The following is a 12,741-nucleotide window of genomic DNA, read 5'->3' as shown; positions in this document are numbered from 1 at the left end:
CCAAACTCTGTCATAGCCGCCAAAACGGGGTGAATCACGGTGAGGCTTTGCAGGGAGCTGTTTTATCCAACCTGCTCCGCCCGCAAACAACATTGCTGACCTATCCTGCCATTTTTATTTCTTCACAGTTCTGCTCATGCCAGAAACATTTTTTTTATGGGCCCCACAAAAGACAGCAATAGATGGTTTTGGTTCTGCCAATAGATTCACCAAAATAAGTACTACTAGGGGTTGTTTTGCAATGTAAGCATTGTTCAGGAAAGACATATTAAATGGCTTTATGTGGAAATAAACAGACAAATTAATACGGAATTAAACAGAATGAAAAAAAATCAACAGGAGGCTTTCATATTAACCCTCCTGTTATGTTGCGGGTCAAATTGACCCTTTTTAAAGTTTGAAAATCTAGGAAAAATACTTAAAATTATTTTTTCAGTATGAAACTTCTTCTACTGGCCTTAATTAGTGTAATCAACATTTTAAATGAAAATGGTTCATTTCATGTATTTGCAAACCCCCCCTGTATGGGGATTGACCCGGGAACATTTTTGCTGTACCTAAAAAATGAACAGAACAGGAGGGTTAAACAAATTGAATAAAGCTATTAGTTTGTAAACACAAACATTACTTGGATAATATAATATCATGTATTTCTAATTTTCCAAGCGGACAAACATTAGTAATGTAATTTCAGTAGAAAAATGTTTTTCCACAGTGCAACTTTTAATCACATTCCTCTTCTCTGACAGCCCAGTCCCATGCCCAGCAGGATTAAATCTGTCTCACGTCCACATTCAGAACTCATGGGACCCTAATCTTGCCGCCGGGCCTAGACGGTACAGCACCACACCCGCATTCTCATGTTCGCCCATGTTCCCCCACCCCCATCTAAGTAAATGTTGCCCTGCAGCTGGTGGTTCAGGGACCTGTGGGATCCCAGTCCCACTGGAGGGTGATAATTTACTACGCCCAACCAAAGGACTGAGTTTAGACAATGACAGTCTTTTATCAAGCAGAGGTAGCATAGCGTAGGATAAAGAACTGGTCCTGTAACCTAAAGGTCACAGGTTCGATTCCTGGGTAGGACACTGCTGTTGTACCCTTGAGCAAGGTACTTAACCTGCTCTGCTTCAGTATATATCCAGCTGTATAAATGGATGCAATGTAAATGTTATGTAAGAGATGTGTCAGTCGCTCTGGATAAGAGCGTCTGCTAAATGGCTGTAATGAAATGTAAAGGTAGGCCTCATATGTAAAGCTTGCCTTGCTTTGATGAAGGCCAGTGCGGTTCTAGTGTCATCCTCAGCACTGTCCAGGAGAAATTCCAATTACTCTCCACACTGCACTTGATAGGCAATTGTGAATACTGGAAGTGTAGGTGTATGGCACATCAGTGTGATTCTTCAGTTATGATATGCGTACCCAAACCCTATTAAACCCGCCCAGAGGCCAGGCTCACCTCGACAGTAGGGCAGGGGGAAGTCCCAGGCAGCGGTCCCAGTAGAGGTGGCCAGGCAGGACAGGACGGTGTGTCCTTCCAGCACGTACCCGGCACTGCAGCTGTACCGAATCTTTTCTCCGATGTTGAAGGTGGAGCCTTGCTGCAGGCCATTTTGGAGCTGACCCGGGTTCCCGCAGGTGTAACTGGGCAGGGCTGCAGGGAGAGATGAGCCAATCAGAAGAAAGAGTTTAATGTCAGAGTGCCGTGGCATTGCCACTGTGTGTGTGTGTGTGTGTGTGTTTCTGAACAAACTCAAGGTCCACTCCATGCTAACAAGAATATTCTTCTTGTCATCTTATGTTACTGCTTCAGGAGACACGAAAGCTGTACTCAACTGATTTGCCTGGGTTGAGCCTAAGACTGCAATGTCATCAATTGCAAAGAGAGTTATTTATCATAATACTGACCAGCCGTCCCCTCATCATACAACCCTCATTTTGGGAAGTGTATAATGAGCTGTCCATTCAATCACTCCTAACCACCAAAAGGGAAAAAAGATACAGAATCATACTTATATATTTTACCATATCCCCTTGGTAAAATGGACAAAATATAATGAATGTCACAACTACTACCACTACTACTACTGTGTTAATACCAAATGAATGCAGTATTCACCTAGAAAACAGGTGCTCCTCTAGAGAGCAATGACCACTCAGAAATAATTGACAATCAAATATACTGTCAACAACATAAAAAAAAAAAATCTAAATGTCAAGAGTGAAAAAATAGCAATTCCTTCCAGGAAATGTCAGCTAACTACTTATGACTGAAGTTTTGAGTCACTCTTGAATTACAAGAGTGAAAATGTTTCATGAATGCTGAAAACACAACCTGTGTTCTGCAAGCTATCCATTCCTGAAATGGTGAACATCCTACTACACTTTTGTGGGAAAAATCAGGAAATTCAGGAAAAACAAACAGTGAAAATGAAATGAACATTGTCTACTAATAAGGAAAATCATTATGACGTATTCTGTGGAATTCATTTTTTTAATCTATACATTTCAGAATATGTTAGACGTATAGCACCCCTAAACTAGGCACTGAAAAAAAATGAAAACTGTCTAAATGACCAGTCTTTACACAAGCCATGTCCTGCTGACAGCCAACATTAGAGAGACTACCAGCTGTGTGTTAATATGCAGCGAGCCCAAAGTCATGTTTCTAATTATTCCCCAATGTGATCACGGAGCTTTTGCCCCGGCGCTCCTGGACTGACGGCTCAACTCGTCAATCAAACATGGAAAATCTTCCACGCCGCCGGGAGCGGGTTTCTGCTGCGTGGGCACGCGGGGATTAAACCGTGTTATGACGAACCCTGCCCTCTGAATCGCCTACTGTGTGCCAGACGGGAATAATTTCACGTTTAATCGGTACTGCGCTACATTCTCTAAGGCTACCGAGGCTGTGGCGCTACCTATTGTGGGTGCGCATTAGCATACATCGCTACGAGGCCCATAGCATGGTGCAATCCACAGCACAGCCATAGCAGCCACAGTGCTCCCCACCCCTGACCACACCCCCGACTCCCAGCTCTCCTTATAGTAAGTGATTAGGCACGCAAAAACGCACTTGCCAATGGTGTTATCCATCCAGTGCTGAGGACGCAAGAGAACTCTGAATGCATTGCATCACTGCTGATTAGGAACATGTTATACGGGTGATTTTCTTTTTTCATTTTTCCTACTAGAAATGCACAGCTGTCACGCTTGCGCTTCATAAATAATAATACAGAAAACAAAGAACCATTTTTCTTAAACTTTTTTTTTTCTGTGCCCATGACTGTTCTGAAAACCAAAAAACAATGGAGCGTGATGCACTAAGTATTGATTTATCTACTATATGGTCAGTCTCCGATTATTACCATAACTTAGGGTAGTGCAGCCAAGAATGACCTTCTACCCTTGATAACAAAAAAAATAAAAATAGTAGCCAAAATTCTTACCCAGACATAAAATTCTCTCTAAAAATAAAAAAGCAAAGAGCCTGAGGCGCCCTGATACATTCCACATAGGACCGTTCTGTCACGTGGGTCCTTTCTATTATATCGCACTCCCCACTGGTGCCACCACATTTGTCATCACTAGTCCATATTTCACGGAAGTCTCTGGGCCTGACAGCTGCGCCTGAGCTGTTTGACTGGCTTAAGCATTTTCAGAGACCCTATTTCCTGCCCAAGTGCTGAAAAAGCAAGAAAGGCCCATCGTCCATCACAAACCCCCCCGTCCTCCGCCAAACAACCAACAAACACACCCCCTTGTTGCCAGGCACCCCCAAAAATAACTTATAACAAGACTCACTATGGACCATCACTTTCCAAGCTAGATAGTGTGATCCCACTTACAACACCATGTCATCTCACAGTACCTGTATACCTAAAATAGCGCACATCCACACATGGTGGTGCAAGCACTCATTAAGCAGTTTGGAGAGAGCTTCCCACACACCGAAAATAGTTGGAAAGCTGTAAGCCAGTTGTGTCTCCAATAAATTAAGCATCAGAGCGTTGAAAATTGTTCATCCATGTTACATGCGATTTTAGATTTCATTAGGAGAAAACAAAACTAATTTATTCTCTCATTTACTTTTCCAGGGGTACGGTGAAAACATTATTTTTTGGGATTTGTCTTAAATCCCAAAAAACAATCTCAAAATCTATTAAATGTAGAAATGTTACTATGCTGTATGCTTAAGCTTCTGAAAAAGAGATATGTTCATTTCACACTGAATTACCAAAAATGATCTTAATAAATAAATAAATAAATGAATGAATAAAAATAAAAACATAATCAGTAATCTACCTGCAATTCTCAAGGGTAATACTAAGCGAACAATACAGACAGCGCAACATAATCACCAAAAGCCCCACAAACATTCTACAGCATTGTCCCATCTCCTTGCACATCTCTCTGAAATTCCCAGCCAACGCCCCCCTCTGGCTCCTGGGATCATGGAGGAGGGTCTGCCCGCTTTCATAATAGCAGCGGGAATAAAAAGGATAAGAGGGGTGCATCCGCACGACCGCCAGACGGGCGTGGCTTCGCGCGCCGCCTGATTTATCTCCCTACGCCCCACCAGAAACGTGTCAGCTCGAACGCCACGCGCGTCTGTCGGGGGGGGGGATTCACAGCGCCAGCACCGCCGCCCCGTCTCTCCCGTTCAGCGCAAACAGACGATCGCTTCGCTTATTATGATTAATGGTGATTGAGGCCGCCTGTCGATACCGGGGAGCGGAGAAACGAGGGAAACAGATGGCGGAGCCGGCCCCGACGCTAACGCTCGACGCTAACCGCGCGGCTATCGCTCCTGCTGTTGCACCTTCACACACCGCAACCAGCAAAATGACTCTCCCTGGATTATAATTAAGTTCTGCGCATCATGCAGTCGGCTGAAGTGACACTCCGTCTTTTCTTTAGATCCGGGGGGAAAAAAGAGAGAATGCGAATGATTTGAATCCCCCGCATAAATACGTCTGCACTTTTTTCATCACTTTGGAAGTGACATTGTGAAATTGATCCCAGCGTCCAGCTGCATTAGTTCAATAAGCAGTTTCTGCTTTGTCAAGCAGAATTCAATCAATGCACTCTCTTTCTATCGGTCTCCCAGACAACGTCTAGCAATTCACGTCACCTCACTTCAGGATTGGTGAGAAAATAAATTTGTTTAATGTTCGGAGGTGTCATCCCGAATGGCATTTTATGAGCAACGCATATTCAATACTAATCACCTGTTGGGTTTGCTGCTAACACAAAACATAACTACAGAAAATGCACAACCAACTTTTATGGAGTTTGCCTTATTTGGAGAGCTCTTCAGATACAATCCATCTTATTTCGATGAAAACTGGAGCCAAACCTCAGACCAAATGCACATTATTGATATTTATAAAATATCAATAAATACTTAAAGACTACTAAGCTAGCATGGGTCTTTGTGACCTTGTGTATAATTTGAATCTATATCTATTTTAGCAGATTAAATGGTGACATGCAACATGCTAACAGAATAAAGGGGCTAAAACTAGATTTACAGTACACTCTGGCATTTGACAGCAGAAACAAAGTGAGATGACTTACACAAATAAAGTTTAAGGACCACCAGCATTAAAAACTGTCTTGGTTGAGATGGATTCAGAACAGGCTGTGCATGGTTTGAATACACACACAGATTTGTTGAAAAAAGTCTTTGTTGAAATCATGTTCCATTTGTCACTCTACACTACATTCCAGAGGGAAAATGTCATATTCTGACACCAGCCTGTTCCAGCCTTGTCTGGAGTCCTCTACTACAATGCTGTGTCTTTGCTGCCAATGTACATGCCTTTCTTAGCTATATTATGAACAACATATTGAATGAACATGCCAAGACCCACTGCAGATCATGTCAGTGCTATATGTGTGGTTATTTATTAATGTATTAATTGATTTATTTGTGTGCTATATATTTGATGGTGGTAAACACCCTGACACCAAGGAGTACATAGATGGAAGAAATCCTGATGAAGTTCCACTGTGTATCTGTAAATATAACCACACATCCCAGACATTAAACAAAATGTAATTATACAAAATCTCCACAAACTGCACGCCTGTAGTTTCATGTTTCAGTTGAAATCAATGTGCAAATGAGGGCTGAAACCAGAGATGAAAGTGTTCTTTAAGCACAAGGACTTTCATTCAAAAAGTGACAACAACAGCTAATGGCTAGTGCCACTCTTCTTTGAGTAGAAAGATGAGTTCAAAGATAGCAAGATCTTTTGTTCTGACTTCATTGATTTTGCATTGTTTCATCCCTGTTTGAGTTTTAACAGAGCCTTTTTTGTCAGTTGACAGCATCTTAAGAAAAGTTATGTTTCCCTCCGTGCCCCTGTTTTGTGCAGTAAAGCATTAAATCTGCGGAATCAATCTTCTACAGTGTGAAGTCTCTGAACGCCCCTAAATTGAGAGGGGGATTCTGTCACGCCTTTCCAAAATAAAGTCAAATGAAAAATGAAAATGGTATGTTTTCTCGTGTCATGGACTACCCTGACCACCACTCATTTTGATTTCTCTTCCATACCCCTGGTTATTCTCAGAAAGTCTCATATTGCTTCTGTCTTGCGTCAGCAGGGAACGGATTTCTGAATGGAAGGAGCGGGTTTTAAAAGAAAACTTGGTGCTTATATGAGACAATAAACCCTGGAAAACTGTTTGGTGGACATACTATAACAAGCACTGGTGCAGTACATACTCAGTGACTCCAACTACACCTTTCCTTAGATGCACTTCTGTTTTCCTCCAAGAAAATGTAGAAATCTGGCTTGAAAAAAGTTTTGTGCATTTTTTTCCATCCCTTGTGGAAAGACCTTAGATAGCCTATAAAGAACATGCAATTAAGCATCTTTTGCTGCTGGTTCTATAAACTGTAGACATGGTTATCTGTACAATTGTGGTAATCCATGTCGATAATTGGCTAGAAAGCTTGACAGGAATATACAATTACTGTATATTCACTAATCTATTGCTTTAGTCTCTTCACCCAAGTGCAGTACAATACGCCAAGGAAGCAGCATTCTGACAGCCAATTAATTGCAAACATCGGCGTCTCATAATTGCTGTTGTGTCTGCTCTTGACTCTGAATTGCAAAAACAGCTTAAACTCTCCAGAGTGTTAAAAATCTTCAAACGGCCCTGCTCATTCCTGTTCCCATTGAGGAAATCATGACTGATTTTGTGCGTGGAATTTTTTCCCTACTAAGATATGTCACAGGTCAGTGACAGGGACACTGTACAACAGGAGGAGTTGTCTTTTGAATAGGACATGTCACAGCATGGTCATTACAAATCCCATGGGTCTTACAGCCAAGAAAAAGGGGCTTTCTGGTGTCTTTGCCAAATTCCCAATTTAGCTCTCAATTTGACCTGTTAATGCTTAACATTAACCCACGTGGTGCTCTTCTTCCCATCTAAGTTAATGCATGAGGGACATTCAGAGGAAAAAGCAGATATGCCTGTCATCCATGTGGGTGCTACATATTGGTAATGATTGAGGAGAATGTTCCTCCTTTACGATGCTGTGAAAAATCAGCACAATATGAATGCATCATAAAATGATTACTCTGGTGGTGCGATTGTTAAATTCCAGCGCTTTTGAATTTGGTGCACAGTTTATCGTGTCATGTCTTTGATTCCTTTTTTTGGTGTAGTTTTAAATGATCAGATGTTGCAAGACCCTCCAAGCCAATGCAATTTAGGTTTGAGCATTTTTCAAAACTGTCAGTGAGGTGAGTGATACAGAACTAGAACTTGGAGGCCAGGGATACTGGTTTTTCTCTCAGGTGATGAAACACTCCATACAACACCCAGGAATCTGACCCACTAATAAATGCTTTTTTTCCCTCTCAGCTGGCAGGACAGCATTAAAGCATACATTAAATATCATTCACAAAGGTACCAATTTATCTGCACAGAAGAAAAAAAAACTGACAAAATAAGCGATTAGCAGTACCACATATGGACTTGTAAGACCCTATAATAATGTTTATAAATACAAAAACAAAATTGTTTAAATCTTATGGTGCAATTAAATCAACAGGTCAACTGACTGATAAAATAGTTATGTAATAGTAATAGTTATCGCTGGCCTCCATGAAGGTTGGCTGAGATTAAACATTAGCTTGTTAACCGATATAGAAATACAATGGTTGGACAAATTTGTTAAATAGAATGTGTGCTGTAGTGATAGCTGAGGTTCCCATTTTTTGGTCTATACTACCAAGATCATATCCCTGTGTCTCACTTGAAGCACTCAGTGCCCTTGTGACTCTTGAGACAGCACTGTACTGCACAGCAGTTTCTTGTAAATGGATTTCTGTGAGTGGGCAGTAAGGATTGGGCAGAACAGTATGCACCAGGTACAGCCCTCCAAAGAGTTAGTATCTCTGCCTCTCAGCAGCAAGATCCAGTCTATATGAAAGCCCCAAATTCTGAGAGTTGGACAGCTCAAGTAATGGCATGGAGAGCACGCACACACGCACGCCCATATGCATGCGCTCATGCAAACACAAACATATACAGTATATACACATTGCTTTCCAGCAGAGACAAGGGCAATGCCACAGAAACACAATCCGACAGGCATCAAAACCCAAATAACAAAAGTGATGAACATTAATATAGATGTCTGAAATGCAATAATGTGCGATGCCTTGGTCTTGGGAAAGGCTGTAAGAAATATTTATCCTTTTCTCCAACCATCAAAAACGGTTTCTCTGTGGAATAATGCTACGCTTCTCCAGAGCAACTCCCTGTTGTGATATCGGGAGTCTTATCTGAGCTACCTTTTGCAAACGTGTCCTATCCCCCAAATCAGTTTCATCATAGCCCTGTTGTGTGTGTGTGCAAGTGTGTGTGTACATGTGCATGCGTGAGTGTGCGTGGGTGTGCACATATGTGTGTGTGCGTGGGTGTGTGTGTGTGTATGGTAGTGTTTGCTGGTCAGTCCTCTCTATATATCAGCCATCTTTTTAACAGTTGAGAGAAACTTCCGTCGCAGTGCTGTCCAGATGGGCCCCTAGTGACTCTGGTACGGTGACAGCTCACTGAGATGTGACGCGGATATTCATCACGCTGAATGTGAAACGAGTCAGCAAGCAGCAGTGACAATGCACTCACTCTTCCCCCAGAAGGAGATGCACTTCTTAATAAGGCCAGGCGGGCCCACTGCTAACTTTTAATTAAGAGGAGCTGCTGGAGTGCGGAGCCAGTCAAGCGCTCTTCGTGGAGAAGTGCGGTTGCTGCTCCGGTACGGCCCGTCACCTATTCCTACCGTCGCGTGCCGTGATTAAAACATGAAACAATCGCATTCTATTAGAGTCAACTGAGTGTTCCACACCTCCCCATGCTATCGCGTCAAGTGGGAGAAGTGTGAGCGAGCCGGGCATCCAGTAGGAGGCCAGTTGAGAGCGCAGGGAGGCACTGGAGAGAGGGAGGCGCAAAGGAGGCCGAGAACTCCTGCACCACCTGTCAGAACCAGCTGGGGGGGGAGTTTCATCTGACTTCCTGTTTGCTACGCTTTTGTTTTGTTTTTTCTTTGCTTATGTACACCTGCAAGGTGTATATGCCGGCACCACGCAGTAAGCGATTCGTTCCCGTTTATATATTTATGCAGGAGCCCGCCGTAGCGCTCTGCCTCGCTCCGCTCTCCGGGTTGCCACGGCAACGAACAACCAGGACCACCTGGGAATGCTGAGCCAGAGCGCGGATATCAGGGTGGATGGAGAGTCGTTTCGCCCGCTCCTTCTAAGGCTGCAAAACTGCTGAACTCGCTCCATTCTGAAAGTCCTCTTTGTGTTCTAATGCTAACGGCTCCACCTGTACGCTGACTAAAGAGGGGAATTCCGCAGCGGAGCCTCCCGCCCGCATTAATAACTCTGCGTTCTGTTTGACGGCCAATTGCTTTTCCCCTTCGATATAAAATATCACCACCCTTTTGAATTATTTCTTACCGTATTACTGGTTTTGTGTTCACGGATGATTCCTTTAAAAGCTCAGTAATTGATCGGCACCTCCATCCCCTGTGCTCATACACACTCATACAGGTGAGCTGGAATCCTATAAGGGTACTTTGGCCCTTTGACTGAAACACAAAAAGGCTGCAGCGTTGCTACAGCACAGCACTCTGCAGACATTGATTCATGCATTTCATTTGATTACATGAACCAGCAACCAAACCACCAAGCAGAAGCCTGTGGAGATATCATCATCCTGGCACGATGTATAATCTCAGTCTCTGATGCCCTTTGCTAGTAGATATTGTTGAGATATGGTTAACACCTCTGCATTTGGGCACTGAGGGATTTCTTTATGTAAATGAGCTGCATTTGTGATACATGGGCAGCGATAAGAAGGGTACTCTAGCTAATGACGATGCATTTCGGTACTGAAAAATGCAGTTGCGGAAGAAAGGCTATCCACACTTCAGAGGTCTCACCTTCTTCAGCTGCCTCGGGTTAATGTGACGAATCAGCTATCTAGTTTGGCAAAAAAAGACAAATCCCTGAGCCAAAGTTGTTAAATATATGTGCTTGAGCGCTTCTTCAGCTCATTTGGCTTCACGTTTGGCTTCAAGTTTTTGGAAGCCAAACCTTCATATTCGAATAAGGGACTTCTGAAATCCAAATGAATGAGCAACAACGAAAACGCATCCACACTTAACTGGAAGTGATTCTACTTAACACTTGGAATCACTTACAAAGAGGCAGACTGCCTGGAAAAAAAACTTAGAAGCACCGAAAATGCACAATACCGACATTTAATGCCCACCTTCCTTCATCTACAGTCCATCTACAGTGATATGAAAGTTGTGGGGACGTACGGTTAAAATCACCAAACCAAATCTGTTCGGCTAACTTCCTCTCCTTGGTGACCAAAGTCCCAAAACAAACAAGCAACCAAACAAAAAAAAAAAAAAAACAAACAAACAAAAAATACCAGACAGGATCCTCAGGAGGCTGGGTCTACAAAACCAGCCATGTTTATTTCTCCTCCCCTCCCAGAATCCCACGCTACGCTCCCTGGGCACAGCTTGGTATGCTTTGATGGAGGGCCTCAGGGCACACCTCCCCAAGGTAATGTGCTCGGTAATTAAAGCTGAGCGGCAACAGATTGTGACTACCTAAAGAGTCGGCTGGCTCGCTGCACTTATCTTGACAGGATGTGAATGGGCTGTGTTAGCCAGCACGCACCTGCTTTTCCATGCCTGCAATCTCGCTGTCAAAAAAGGACTGTTGCCCTCTGCCTTCATCACCACTGCCCACCCGCTCTCTCTCTCTTTCTCTCTATATGCTTTCTTGGCCACATAACCATATAAACAACATAACAAGTATGACCCAAAACATTATAATAAACCGATAAATAATAATAATAATAATAATTATTATTATTATTATTATTATAATAATAATAATATTCACATAGTGCAAAAAATATATATACTTGATACAGAGTGTTCTCTTTATGTCCCTCCCTCTCTCTCTCACACACACACACACCAGCCCATACACAAGCACTGTCAAATCTCTTTGCACCTGATTGCATACTGTTGCATTTCCTCGAGTACAATACCTGTGTGAAATGGATTGCTCAATAGTTACGTGAGGAGAAAGGACAAAGCTTGAGGAAAAAAAATGAATCAGACATCCTGGCATGTAATGCTACTCTGCCTCTATCAAAACATTCGGCTCCTAATGCAAGAATCTGTGTGCTCTGTTCACTGGGTCACTTCACATCATCAAAAATCCCGGGTCTCGCTCTAATGCTGAAGTAGCTAGCGTCAGAGAGACGTCATGGGTACGTTGGTACCGATCAGAGCAACTGCACTGACTGTGATGGGCTAAAATCACGCCCATCACTTCAATGTTTTTAATGGTTTATAGTTCAGAGAAAAGAGCCCCATGATGTACAGAAGCACTGACTGACACACAGATTGAGATGGATGGGAGTCATGTGACACAAGCATAACGGAATGGATCAGGGCAAGTGCCCCTCTGCCGGTGACCTCTGCAGGGGAAAGAGCGGCGGGCAAAGCAGCACGGCCCTCTCCCGCGGTCCTGCTTATCTATATGCTCTGGCACCGACGCTTGATAAATAGTGGAGCGCTGCTACCCTCCACTAAAAGTGATTTAACACACGAGTAGCACCTACCCCGAGCCGCATTAATAACAATTAGGCTAGAGGCTAATGGTGGCAGGTCAACGCGCGGCGACCGCACCTCCGCAGGGACGATCCACGACCCCAGCGTGTAAATCAGGGCGGGATTTTTTTTTTGGAGCTCCAGAATGGGAGAACAGAACCGACCTCCGCATTCCCCACATTGGCTGCTGACCTAACCCCAGCTGGCTTTGCCTTCAGAGAACAGCAGAAAGCATGAAGAGTTAAACCATGTTTGGTAGCATCACACCTTCCAGGAGCCCCTAAAAACACTCACAATACGTAACCCTCATTTGTCTGCACAGTTGATTGTGATTGTGTGTACACACGTCAACATGTCCTGTGATTTTCCCCTTATTTTTATTTATTCATTTTTTTGGAGTCCATGTCACCGTCTCTGCACCTGATGCACAGTCGTATGCTGGGTGGCGGGGAAGGAGCTGGAGCTCCATGACAGGAAGTGGGATGACAGGACGTGAGCGGCGGTGACGCGGCGACAGGCGGCTCCCCGGCAGTCGTCGGAACATTCAGCGCCAGACCCCCCATCTG

The 12,741-nt window shown here is 43.5% G+C and overlaps 1 protein-coding gene across 1 annotated transcript in view; it reads right to left on the bottom strand.

Moving 5' to 3' along the window:
* The window catches only part of csmd2 (CUB and Sushi multiple domains 2), a 259,924-nt gene that overhangs the window by 180,036 nt on the left and 67,147 nt on the right, over positions 1 to 12,741 (bottom strand). The window contains exon 4 of the mRNA XM_064347643.1: positions 1,460 to 1,654. Within this exon, the coding sequence (XP_064203713.1) occupies positions 1,460 to 1,654 (195 nt within the window). The remainder of the gene's footprint in view (positions 1 to 1,459; positions 1,655 to 12,741) is intronic.

This window comes from Anguilla rostrata, chromosome 8 (genome assembly GCF_018555375.3).
Source record: "Anguilla rostrata isolate EN2019 chromosome 8, ASM1855537v3, whole genome shotgun sequence".
Lineage (NCBI taxonomy): Eukaryota > Metazoa > Chordata > Actinopteri > Anguilliformes > Anguillidae > Anguilla > Anguilla rostrata.
This window is presented reverse-complemented; position numbering and strand designations above follow the sequence as displayed.